We start from the raw sequence: 14632 nt of genomic DNA, 5'->3' as shown, positions 1-14632 counted from the left end.
GTTTGGTTATTTGAAGAATTTCCCTTGAAAAGATGAATGATTCTTGTCTTATTAGTTGAAGAATTTCCCTAAAAATGATGAATGATTTTTGTCAGGATATTTGAAGAATTTCCCTCAAAGTGATGAATGATTTTGTCTGGATATTTGAAGAATTTCCCTAAAAATGATGAAAGATTTTGTTTGGTTATTTGAAGAATTTCCCTAAAAATGATGAAAGATTTTGTTTGGTTATTTGAAGAATTTCCCTTGAAAAGATGAATGATTCTTGTCTTATTAGTTGAAGAATTTCCCTAAAAATGATGAATGATTTTTGTCAGGATATTTGAAGAATTTCCCTCAAAGTGATGAAAGATTTTGTCTGGATATTTGAAGAATTTCCCTCAAAGTGATGAATGATTTTGTCTGGATATTTGAAGAATTTCCCTAAAAATGATGAAAGATTTTGTTTGGTTATTTGAAGAATTTCCCTTGAAAAGATGAATGATTCTTGTCTTATTAGTTGAAGAATTTCCCTAAAAATGATGAATGATTTTTGTCAGGATATTTGAAGAATTTCCCTAAATCTGATAGCTGATTTTGTCTGGATATTTGGAAAATTTCCCTAAAGATGATGAATGAATTTGTCAGGATTGAAAGATGGACAAGTCTGTTTAAGATACAGGCAATAACATCTTGTCATTTTCCGTTACCTTTAGCTGAATCTTAGTGAGAGCAGTGGCCTAGTGCATCAGGTGTCTCTACCTCTCAGATCCAGGGGGCATGAGTTAGAACCAATATTATCTTCGCATGTGAACAAAGCAGAACGATGGTGGTTGTTTTATAACTTATCTTACATAAAAAAAAATATTTTATAAGACTTACATTGTTTTTTACTTGATTTTGGTATTCTAAATACGTGAAACTTATATTAACACAGTTAACACCCTTGTTACACTTACATAATTGTTTAATACTCATCATTTTATGTAACTGTCTGAAGGTCACTTACCCCTTACAGAGAGAGTTTCAGTTTAAATACATGTACTTAAAAGAAACCTGGAAATTAGTTTATCACATGCTGGTGCATTTATGTAAGTTTATATAAGTTCCAGACTTTAAATTCACCATCCAAGTTCAAATGTGAAAACAAGATTCTAAGCTCAAAGATCAGATTTACAAAACTAGTACTGTAAAAACTTGATGCTGTTGCGGTGGTCTCGACTCTTATTTTCAAATTTGTTGCCTTTGGATATTACGATATCAGAATGTAACGATATAAATTCTGTGGTCCCCTGATTATAAACAGTGTTTACTATATAAGTTATAATGCTTTTATTGTTATCACGTAAATTACTAATAATAACTTTACTTCTATAAAATATGCAATATGGCAATATGCCACTGCGACAGCAGTGGTAACAGGGGGAAAATGACCTTTCGACACATTTTTAGCTGGTATGTTTCAAAGAAAATGTTTAGTTATTGATTGCTGCAGCAATGTCTTCATTGTCGTTGTCTTGTAACTTGAATTACTCAAATATTTTTATCGTTTTCACTACTGGTATACTTTCTTATCATGACAAGGTGCAGTTGTTAGACATTAGGGGCAAAATTCCTGAAGCAGTACTTAAGTTTTTAGTTAAGCCCCTTTTTAACAGGCGAGCGTTTACACCACACACCATTATCTTGTTTGAGCAGTGTTTAAATGGTTATTCTCAAAACTGGGTTGAAGCAAAAGATTTGATATTGTCATAAGGGAGAGTTATTGTACACACAACTGCATCACACTTTTGGTTAAGGTTTTGTTGGTAAATGGCTTAAAAATAAATCACATACTTATTTGAGAGCATCATAGGAGGTCACTGTCCAAGGCCCATAACTTTAGCATGGATTTTGACAGAATTATATGACCTTTTTTGAACTTACAAAACTCTTTTTACTCCTGGCTCTTGTTTTGCTATCATGCATTGAGAATAGCTAGCTAGTCAAACACTTTGTCATGGCAACAGCTCTTGTTATTGTTTTTTCATATTATTTTTGTTAAGTAAATAAATTGTGAAATGTCTGGCATAAAGAAGTCAGTCGGGTATGTTTGTCTATATAATAACAAAAATAATGTTTCAAGGTGTCATAATTGTGGCTCCTTTGATAAACTGTGCTTTGTCATACTGTTAGTATATATTTCTGCTGGTACACCTAGTTTTGAATTTGTATGTAATAGGAGTGTTATGAGATCTGTCTGCTAGTTTAGTAAGATGTTTCACAAGTAATTTCACATTTATTTATATAACATGAGAAACATTTTTTATATTATAAAACACATTGGGGATATGACTTTGAAAACCGCAACCAAAGGAGGTAATGCTTGTTATTTGAAAACACATCTGGATTATACAATATATAATATCTGGATTGATATTTGGAGAATTTCCCTAAAAATGATGAATTATTTTGTCAGTATATTTGGAGAATTTCCCTAAAAATGATCAATGATTTTGTCAGGATATTTGAAGAATTTCCCTTAAAATGATGAATGGTTTTGTCTGGATATTTGAAGAATTTCCCTAAAAATCATGAATGATTTTGTCTGGATATTTGAAGAATTTCCCTAAAAATGATGAATGGTTTTGTCTGGATATTTGAAGAATTTCCCTGAAAATGATGAATGATTTTGTCTGGATATTTGAAGAATTTCCCTAAAAATGATGAATGGTTTTGTCTGGATATTTGAAGAATTTCCCTGAAAATGATGAATGATTTTGTCTGGATATTTGAAGAATTTCCCTAAAAGTGATGAATGATTTTGTCAGGATTGAAAGATGGACAAGTCCGTTTAAGATACAGGCAATAACATCTTGTGATTTTCCGTTACCTTAAGTCAAATCTTGAGAGCAGTGGCCCAGTGCATCAGGTGTCTTCCTTTCAGACCCAGGGGGCACGAGTTTGAACCAATATTATCTTCGCATATAAACTGAGCCAAACAATGGTGGTTGTTTCATAACTTATCTTATATAAAAATGATTTTATAAGACTTACATTGTTTATTACTTGATTTTGGTATTCTAAATACGTGAAACTTATATTAACACAGTTAACAGTCTTGTTACAAATGCATAATTATTTAATACTCATGGTTTTATATAACTGACTTAGAGTCATTTACCCCTGAGACCGTTACCCCTGACAGAGAGAGTTTCAGTTCAAATACTTTTAAGAAACCTGTTAAGTACTTTGTCACACACTGGTGCATTTATGTAAGCTTATATAAGTTTGAGATTTAAAACTGGATTCTAACTCAAAGTTCAAGTCAAGTTTCAAGTTCATCCTAAAAAAAAACTCCAAAATAAGTATAAATGTATTAGCTTAAGACAGGAGCTTTTATTTACTTACCTTTTTCATACAACCACAAACTAAATGCCTATTTTTATGTCACAAACTAAGTAACTTACTAAATGTATTGATATTAGAATACAAAAAAAGACATAATAAATTATATCAGCTTTTATTCTCTATTAATGTCAATATGAGTGGTGGTACTTTAAAGATAATTAAGCCCTTATATGTAGATACATGCTTCCTGTAACAAGTTTGTCAGTCCTTATATAGATAATGGTCATGACTAGTAGAGGACCCCTATAGATATTGAGGTCAGTTGGTCAAATTTCAAGGTCACTGATGCCATGACAACTAAGAACTTGTCTGATCAGTTAAAAGGGAATTCGTCACTGTAAGGTTGTCAGACCAGTATGAGGAGATTACTTTGGCATGTTTGGTCTAGAGTTTCAAGAATTGGTGTTATAGTTTGTGATAACTCAGTAGATGAAAAACTTTTAAATAGTTAATTTATAAGGTCAGTAAGACAAATGTCAAGGTTGCAATAGCACTAAATGTAAAATCCTTGTCCTATCAAAAACTAGATGAAAAGTGGCTAAGTTTGTTTGGCGTAGTTAAGAGACATTGTCTATGGCTGATCAATTTGCCACTTGCTGATTTCAAGGTTAAAGTTCATGGTCTCAGTGACATATATTGAATTCTTTGTATAATCAATAACTTCAGAAATAATTAGCCTAAGTTTATAAAACTGTCTAGGGACATTGCCCATGACCTGAGTAAGAGACTCCCATTGATTTTGAGGTCATAAGGTCAAGTTCACAGTAACACATAAAATTTTTGTCAAATCAAGAACAAAGGTTTCATTTAAGGCATAGATGTGGGAAACCAAGTACAGTAAACTCCACTTTAAATGATATCACTGATAAAGATATACTGTTTATAGCGATGCTGTTGCCATGGTCTTAACTCTTTTTTCCAAATAGGTTGCCACTCGGATAAAGTTATATCTGTATATAATGATATAAATTCTGTGGTCTTCTGAATGTTTTTATAAGGGGATAGCTGTATTAGTTAAACTTAATACTTTTATTATTAGCATGTACATCACTCAGATTAATGTAATATTTTACCTTCATGAAATATGTATACAATGTATGCAAATATGCCACTGCAATGGCAAATGATGAGTATTTTTATAACACAATTTTAGCGCTTATGTTTCGAAGAAAAGGTCCCCGCTATTATGATACTGGAGCGATGTTGTCCAAAGTCCTAGTTGACATGCAAAACCTAAATTTAGCCCATTACTCTCTACATTTGCTTATCATGACAATGTGCAGTTGTTGTATAATGGGCATTATTCTGAAAGCAAAATTTGTTTCAGTTATGCCCATTTTTAATAGACGAGCGTTAACACCACATGCGATTATCACTGTTTAAATGGTTATTTTCAAAACTGAGATGAAGCAAAAGATTTGATATTGTTGTAAGCGAGCATTATTGTACTCAACACTCACAGTGTCACCATCAAACTTTGGTTTAGATTTTGCAGGTATGCAAGTAAAATCTCTAAAACTACTGAAGGGAATGGGTTGAAACTAATCACACACTTATTTGAGAGCAAAATAGAAGGTCACTGTCCAAGGCCCATAACTCTAACATGGATTTTGACAGAATTATGGCCCTTTTGAACTTACAAAACTCTTTACTGCTGGCTCTTGTTTTGCTATCATGCGCTGAGAATTATAAGATAAATTGTGAAATGTCTGGCAAAAAGAAGTCAGTTGGGTATGTTTGTCTATATAATAACAAAAATAATGTTTCAAAGTGTAATAATTGTGGCTCCTTTGACAAAATGTGCTTTGTCATACTGTTAGTATATATTTCTGCTTGTACACCTAATTTTGAATTTGTATGTACTAGGAGTGTTATGAGATCTGTCTGCTAGTTATGTAAGATGTTTCACAAGTTCTTTCACATTTATTTATATTACATGAGAAATTTGTTAGCTAAAAACATTGGGGATGACTTTCAAAACTGCAACCAAGGGAGGTAATGCTTGTTTTGTGAAACACATCTAAATACAAACTTGATATAAGTTACCAAACACTTTTCCTTATGCAGCAAACTGAATTTCTTTTGGGTAAAAAGAAAGTGTTGCATTCTTAATTGAACCTAAGGGTCTAACCCCACAAAATGCTTAAGTAGAACGAAGATTTGGTATATTCATACATGTCATAACGTCCCGGATAAACGGGATTGTCCAGTAAATCAGGTGACTGTCAGGGAGGTGCCCTAAAGATGAATTGTCTCGGTAAGAATTAAAAATGTATAAAAATCTCCTTGGCAGGGAGAAATAATACATTTTTATGCAATCTTATGGTCAAGTATCCTAGAAATTAAAGCATGTATGATAGGTATATGTATATTGTAGTCAGCATTTGAATTAAGATGGTAATTTATTTTTTTTGCAGGTTACCACGAGAACACTTACAGAGTGCCCCACCATCCTTCAATAGACGACTTTACCAGAATGATGGTATGATACCCAAATATACAGGATATATTCCACGTAAGTTTGAACAATTTAATTTTTGTATGAAGTCCTTTTGCTCAGTAATGGAGGTTTAATTTTTACATAATACCTGTTAAATTCAGGTAGGTATTACTGCTTTTTTATGCCTAGAGAGAGCGCTGTTTAATGAAATAGTTCAATTTTATGAAATATGATAAACAAGATCAACAAGGAAAGGCGTCGTTCAATGAACGCAACCCCCATATGACCCAGCAACAAGAACCAAAGGCAAGGAGCCCGGGCGGACCCCAAACATAAACAGGACAGGGCAAAGACAGAGCACGGACAGGTTAATCATTAAATGATAAATAATTTGTAACTGATTAGGAATTCAAAGAAAAGAATAATAGGCCCACAAAGGGGAAGGGGACAGGAGACCGGGGGAAGGGGGGGGGGGTAATCAAAGAAATAAAAACTAGAGGCAATGGGGAAGATACTTACCGTAGACGAGAAAACAACAAGGGACACAAGCAAAAGTGTCACCAAAACAGTATGAAACAACATAGACATTCATCTGAGGAACACAGTGGGGCGCCGCCTTGGAACGGTCAGCAGCCTAATAATGACTGCTGGGGAGTTTAAACCGGTTAATGGTGCACCAAACCTCGCTCTTAGCCCCACCATGTTCCTATAAACGAGACGGTGTAAATAAAATGAATCCCCGCCAAATGAAATTCTAACAGTTGTCATGGTTACAAAAGGTTAAATAAGTAAAACACTAAAATGATCATGTAGAAACATATAAAAGTAAACCCAATGACCATAACAAAAGTACTCAATGTCCTAAAGGAAGACAGAGCAACAAGAAAATCACCTACAAGGGCGCGACGAAGCAAGGCAGAAGACGAACATTAAGACAATTCAGTCCCAAAGGGCTTTACGAACTATCCATCATAGAGTCTCCCACTTGGTCCGTCAGATGCAATCAAAAGAGGAAAGCGTAGTGTCCAACTGTAAAAGGGTTGAACACTAAACATGCAGTATGTCTTAAAATAGTAGGGTCATAACCTCTTTTAATAAAACGTTTAATGATTTTAGTAAAAACAGCAGAAAAATTACCATGACCCAAAATCTTACAAAGTTTGTAAATCACATCGCCATAAAAACCAGACTGGCTAATCCCTTGTCGCAGAAGAGTTTTTAAATCACTATTGAATTTAGAAATTAAATCAAAGTTACGATTGTAAAAGTTCTAAGAAAATGCTTTACATTGGTTTATTTCATACTCAAAGTTAACATTATTATCCTTGAGTGCTGAAAAAGTTAAGATCATGATTGAACGAATCTAATATAAGTTTGTTAACTAATTAAAAGAATTTCAAATATTTTGTAGACTGAAATACTTACCTTTTTTGTGCCAAATACTGATATTCATCAATGAGAAATACTAAAATTCATTAGTGAGAATACCAGTAACCAAACTTCCATGTCTCTGAAAACTAATAAAGTTTGTAATTGAGAAATACTGTATAATTCAGAAATACTAAATTTCATCAGTGAAAAATGTTAAAATTTATCAGTGAGAAATCCTAAAATTTATCAGTGAGAAATTCTAAAATTCTAAAATTCATCTGTGAGAAATACCAAAATTTATCAGTGAGAAATACTAAGATTTATCAGTGAGAAATACTAATATTTACCAGAGAAAAATTTATCAGTGAGAAATATTTAAATTTATCTGTGAGAAACATAAAAATTCATCATTTATCATTGTCATTCTTTGTAATATGTCTTAATTGTTTCTCAGAAAATCATCACTTCTAGCACTGCTTGTCCAATGGAACAAAAATTATCATATAATATCAACAACCACGTATACTTCACTATGTACCAATTTTTGTGATTTCAGAGAAGCGGTTTGTGTTTGGAAACACATATGGCGATACCACCAGGACATTAGAAGTATGCAGTCATCCAGCAGTGTCATTTGGAGCTCATATTCAGGAGAAAGAAGGAATCTAGATAATATATCTTAACACTTACATTACAAACTAGTTTTCAAAAATGAGTGTCGTGTCTAACCTAATTAGCAGTCCAGAGAATTACCCTGATCTAGAATTTCATACTATCAGCGTTTGATATATGTATGTATAAATGCATCCTGCCTAGCTTACTGAACGTCGGTGGTTCTTAACCCAGGTGACCGTCCATGCATGAAATAATGCACAGAAGGGCACCTGAGGTCTTCCTTTACCAGTAAAGCTCGAAAGTCGCCATATGACCTATACTGATGTAAAACCTAACCAAAAAATAAAATCATCTTTGCACTGTTCACAGCAGATTTTGTTGGGTAAAAGACTATACTTCATATGAGCTGAATCCCATCTGAAATAAAGCAAGGAGGATCACCTAAAGTCGTCACAAGTAAAAGCTGGACAATCGCCTGATGACTTCAATTATATGTATGGTGTGACAAAATATAAAGCAATAAGTTCAGAAGGTTTTTTTTTTCTAGAACTTTCATTTTTATGAATATAAGAAGCAGTATATGACATCAATGTCATGTTCAAGAAATTTTTTCATGTATAAGGAACTGGAACACTTACCTGAGAAATTAAAATTGGGATGTATATATTTCTGTAGTGTCTTATTAGGTTAGATTATGTCTGAACAGTGTTTCGTCATAATTAATTAGGAGTAAAAGATTGAAGGGACGTATATTTGAATGAACTCATCATGGTGTAAAGTTAAAGTGTGTATGTGTGTTTTGTATAAAAACGGTTTTGAATATGGAATTGACTGTGAATACTCTTGTATAATATATGTATTTAGAGTACTCTTATATGATGTTCACCTATGTATTGTTATACATTTGTATTTACAATACTCTTGTATAATGTGCACCTATGTGTTGTTATACATTTGTATTTAGAGTACTCTTGTATAATGTGCACATATGTGTGATTATACATTGGTATTTACAGTTCTCATGTATAATGTGCACATATGTGTTGTTATACATTGGTATTTACAGTACTCTTGTATAATGTGCACATATGTGTGATTATACATTGGTATTTACAGTTCTCATGTATAATGTGCACATATGTGTTGTTATACATTGGTATTTACAGTTCTCTTGTATAATGTGCACCTATGTGTTGTTATACATTTGAACTGAAGGTACACTTAGATTATGTGCACATATGTGTTATACAATGGTATTTACAGTGCTATGTATGATACATAAGAAAAGAGTATCAACTCACAGGAATGTATATATTTTAATTCAGTTGACAAAACTGTAACAATTATTTTTTAGTGCTGACTCTGGGTTAAAATTTTTGAGAGTCTTGAGAATCTTGTGATGTGAAAGACAAATGTCATTTAAATAAGAGTATAAAAGCTAAATATTTTTGACTGGATATATTTTAAAACCCTGCAAAATGGGTGTTGTTAAATAGAAGGTATTTATGGCTAATTTGAAGAAATGATAGTTTGAGTTGCTCAGGATACTTTTGAGTAAATGTAAATATGTGTATAAATCAAAATATTTATGTTAAATTTAATTACAGAGAGCATTATATATGTACTTACAAAAAAGCAAAGTAAATAAATAAAATTATAATTGTTACTTGAATTGGTTGCTGTGTAATTTGTAAAATAAACTTTATTTTACAAGGAAAAAAAAAAAACAATTCTGTATCCATTAACTGATTTAATTAAAGATTTGCTTTTAAATTTTATTTAGAGATTAGCATTTAAATTTTATTTAATTTTGAAAATATTTAAGCTTAAAGGCTGTTATGAACATATCTGTGATATTAGACATTATTTTACCATGGCATTTTTGAAGGGAAAACATGTATGACATCATCAATGACATCACAAATGACACCAGTGACATGATCAATGACATCACAAATTACACCAGTTTTATCATCAGTGACATCATCAAATTCCTACATGTTTGATTTTTGTTAAATATGGATATTTGTTATTGCAACTTGAAGATGAAATACTTTTGATGATAGTTTGACATCCATGAATGATTAGTTTTTATAAAGGAGATCATTTTTAAACAGATTAGGATTGAAGAAACAAGAGTCCATAAAGGTAAATGCAATGTTTGTAACTGCTTTTCCTTCAGAATTGTGATGCCTATTAAACTGTTTAAAATTTAAATTTTTATTATTAATTCTTTTAGAATAGCTCTTTTATTTATTGTACTTTAGAGAAAACTGTGTGTGTATAATGATTAGATGTATTATAAAAATTAAGGCAGGTAATAAATTGCATGGTTTTTTCCTATTTTAAGAAAAAAATAGTAGTTAAATGCATTGCTTGTCCACAAATCTGAAATATATGCTAGAAAAAATATATAAAATTATTAAATATTATACTGTAGGGTAAACATGAATGTTAAATCTACATTTTTGTAGCACGATAAAGATACTAAGCTTACTGAAGGTAATAACTGAAATTTGTCAATTGATAGTTGATAATTTCATTCATTGGTTATTTGAATTATGTTGGATTAAATTTGTAATTTGTGAATTTCTGTAGATTTACAAGTAAGTATGCTAAAAATTGGCATTTCTAAAGAATTTGCTACTTTTTGTAGATGCTACTTTTTGTAGATTTCTTTTACTTTAGATGACCACAATTAAGTAAGGTATATGAATTCATATGAAAAACAAAATCAACAAGGAAGGGCGGGGTTCAATGAAAGCAACCCCCACACGACCCAGCAACACATTACCACCAGTATGGAGCCCTGCAAAGCCATTTGTAAAAACTACTGCATTTTTTTTAACATTTAATCATTTGTTTTTATGATTTTCTTCCTTAGTTTGCTTGTAAGAAGCATATTGTACCAAAGTGCAGTAACGGGTCAACGCGTTTACTCCTAGTGAATTTTTGTAGTATTTAACCAGTTACTGCACAAAGGGGACAGTATTTCTTTTTATTTCATTAATTGTTAAAACAAGTATTTAGAATACTAAATAACGAAAACAGATACATTAAAAAGTCATTAAATTTAATCAAATTTAATTGAAAATTTAATTAAATTTAATACTTTTCTTGTATACTTTTTAATTTGTTAGTGTGAAAGAAAATCTTGCAGTTTAATAGCCATAAAAATATTTATACGCAAATTATGTGTGTTTTACAGAAGATTTTACATTGTGTTTTTTTTTTCTTTTACTCGAATTAAGTGTTAAAAGTGTATAAGTTGTTAAGAATAGTTATATTAAGAGAATGCCTTTAAAATTTTAAGGAAATTCATAGTTGCTCAATTGTGTTAGATATTTTAATTGAAATTTTGTTGTTGTTTTTTTATTATGTGATAAAATAGAAATGTGCTTGTAATATAAAAATATAAATGGTAAAACTATATACAGGTATATTAGGCAATTTTCTGAAGTCTTGCTTTCTGTTAAGGTTATATGTGACGTAAGTAGATTTTTTATTTTTAGAAAGGAAAGAAACATTGTGTAAAGTGGTTTAAACTTTCGACATTTTGTTAAAACCATTTTTTCTGAAACATGTACTTTCTGATACATAGACTATGTCATATAGAAATGGTTTCTGTTCTCAACTATACTAGGATATATTTCTTAAAATCGCATTAATTGTGAAAAAAATTATGATATCTCTTAAAATGGCATATGTTCTGAAATGAAGAAAAATCTGACTTAAAAATGGTATTTCTTGCTATATTTTCCCCAAAATTACAAAGATTGAATAATTGAAGTTGATTATCTTACAGAATATCATGAACAAAGTGTCACCTAAATTGCCTCTCTTGTAAAATATATCCAGTGTATGTTTTAAATGAATTTTCCTTAAGAAATATAAGACAGTTAAGTATTTTGAGGTAAAGACAAAGGTACTTATTTAACATATTAAGGTTTTTCGTTTCACTTTGTATTCATTGAACTAATAAATGTTATGAAAATATACTCATGAACAGTGTTTGTTTTGCTATCAAAATATTCTGGTAATGTGTTTTCAGATTTACCAGATGCATAATCTTGCTACAATATACCCATAAAATTCAGAATATACTGGTAAAGTGTTCAGGAATTTACCAGATGCAGAATTCTGCATTTATATACCCATAAAATTCAGAATATAATGGTATAGTATTAACAGATTTACCAAATGCAGAATCCTGCATTCATATACCCATAAAATTCAGAATATAATGGTATAGTATTAACGGATTTACCATATGCAGAATCCTGCATTCATATACCCATAAAATTCAGAATATAACGGTATAGTATTAACGGATTTACCATATGCAGAATCCTGCATTCATATACCCATAAAATTCAGAATATAACGGTATAGTATTAACGGATTTACCATATGCAGAATCCTGCATTCATATACCCATAAAATTCAGAATATAATGGTATAGTATTAACGGATTTACCATATGCAGAATCCTGCATTCATATACCCATAAAATTCAGAATATAACGGTATAGTATTAACGAATTTACCATATGCAGAATCCTGCATTCATATACCCATAAAATTCAGAATATAACGGTATAGTATTAACGAATTTACCATATGCAGAATCCTGTTTCCCATAAAATTCAAAATATAACGGTATAGTATTGACGAATTTACCATATGCAGAATCCTGCATTCATATACCCATAAAATTCAGAATATAAAGGTATAGTATTAATGAATTTACCATATGCAGAATCCTGCATTCATATAACCATAAAATTCAGAATATGGCGGTATAGTATTAACGAATTTACCATATGTAGAATCCTGCATTCATATACCCATAAAATTCAGAATATAACGGTATAGTATTTACGAATTTACCAGATGCAGAATCCTGCATTCATATACCCATAAAATTCAGAATATAACGGTATAGTATTAACGAATTTACCAGATGCAGAATCCTGCATTCATATTCCAATAAAATTCAGAATATAACGGTATAGTATTAACGGATTTACCAAATGTAGAATCCTGCATTCATATACCCATAAAATTCAGAATATAACGGTATAGTATTAACGGATTTACCATATGCAGAATCCTGCATTCATATACCCATAAAATTCAGAATATAACGGTATAGTATTAACGGATTTACCAGATGTAGAATCCTGCATTCATATACCCATAAAATTCAGAATATAACGGTATAGTATTAACGGATTTACCATATGCAGAATCCTGCATTCATATACCCATAAAATTCAGAATATAACGGTATAGTATTAACGGATTTACCAGATGCAGAATCCTGCATTCATATTCCAATAAAATTCAGAATATAACGGTATAGTATTAACGGATTTACCAGATGTAGAATCTTGCATTCATATACCAATAAAATTCAGAATATACCAGTATAGTATTGATAGATTGACCATAAATTTTGTAGAATCCTGCATTCATAAACCCATAAAATTCAGAATATACCAGTATAGTATTAACGGAGTTACCAGATGTAGAATCTTGCATTCATATACCAATAAAATTCAGAATATACCAGTATAGTATTGATAGATTGACCATAAATTTTGTAGAATCCTGCATTCATAAACCCATAAAATTCAGAATATACCAGTATAGTATTAACGGAGTTACCAGATGTAGAATCCTGCATTCATATTCCCATAAAATTCAGAATATAACGGTATAGTATTAACGAATTTACTATATGTAAAATCCTGCATTCATATTCCCATAAAATTCAGAATATAACGGTATAATACTAACGGATTTACCAGATGTAGAATCTTGCATTCATATTCCCATAAAATTCAGAATATACCTGTATAGTATAAACGAATTTACCAGATGTAGAATCTTGCATTGATATACCCATAAAATTCAGAATATGGCGGTATAGTATTGATAGATTGACCATAAATTATGTAGAATCCTGCATTCATAAACCCATAAAATTCAGAATATACCTGTATAGTATTAACGAATTTACCATATGCAGAATCCTGCATTCATATTCCCATAAAATTCAGAATATACTGGTAAAGTGTTCACGTATTTCGCCCATTCTCAATAAAATAAAGCATTTGAGGTTGAAAAATATTAAAAATTTGATGTTGTCATTGTGTCATTTTTTTATCGCAGAAGTAAAAGTTTAGGGTATTTTGCAAGTTTGCCTGAAATATTTCAACAAGAAACTATAATATAACAGGATGGCATTTATTTCGGTAATGACACTGTATTTCCTTGGGTATGTAGATTTCAGATCTAATAATGTAACATATTGGCTGCATATAAATAACAAATGTCTGTAAAATATATCAAATCTGTAAATTCTATATCTAGAGGGACTTTCAAACCCAGAAAAATTCAAGCAAGTTGTGTACCTTGCTAATTTTAAGTTAATTTCTTCAAAGTTAAATATTCGTAAAAAGCAAAAAGAGTCAATTTTTGCAATGATTATTTTATGTCTTCATTTAAAGGATAGCTATCATATATAATAAATGACAGGTCGAATGCATACACAAATGTTGTATTTAGCTTTTTTTTTTTCAAAACATTCAACTTTCCACTTTTTCATATATGGAAAATTTATTGCTAAGCAGTTCTATACAATGTATTTATCCCCATATAGGATGTCACGTATGTTTCATTTTATTCAAATACAAGTAAAGGTTAAGAAAACAATTTTATTCTTTGTAGAATTATTTGTATTGATGGATATTATTTTAACATTATTATATATAGAATGAAATACGGCCAGTAAGCTCTTTGCAGATCGAATCAGTTGTTGCTGTAAACTTC

The 14632-nt window shown here is 30.8% G+C and overlaps 1 protein-coding gene across 1 annotated transcript in view; it reads left to right on the top strand.

Moving 5' to 3' along the window:
* The window catches only part of LOC132756493 (sperm-associated microtubule inner protein 5-like), a 32815-nt gene extending 21022 nt beyond the window's left edge, over positions 1–11793 (top strand). Inside the window, exons 6-7 of the mRNA XM_060747577.1 lie at positions 5787–5884; positions 7737–11793. Of these exons, the coding sequence (XP_060603560.1) occupies positions 5787–5884; positions 7737–7849 (211 nt within the window). The 3' untranslated portion in view covers positions 7850–11793. The remainder of the gene's footprint in view (positions 1–5786; positions 5885–7736) is intronic.
* The last annotated feature ends 2839 nt before the right edge of the window (positions 11794–14632 follow it).

The sequence above is a fragment of the Ruditapes philippinarum genome, unplaced genomic scaffold, assembly GCF_026571515.1.
Source record: "Ruditapes philippinarum isolate M1 unplaced genomic scaffold, ASM2657151v2 ctg1504_1_1_1_1, whole genome shotgun sequence".
In the NCBI taxonomy this organism is placed as follows: domain Eukaryota; kingdom Metazoa; phylum Mollusca; class Bivalvia; order Venerida; family Veneridae; genus Ruditapes; species Ruditapes philippinarum.
This window is presented reverse-complemented; position numbering and strand designations above follow the sequence as displayed.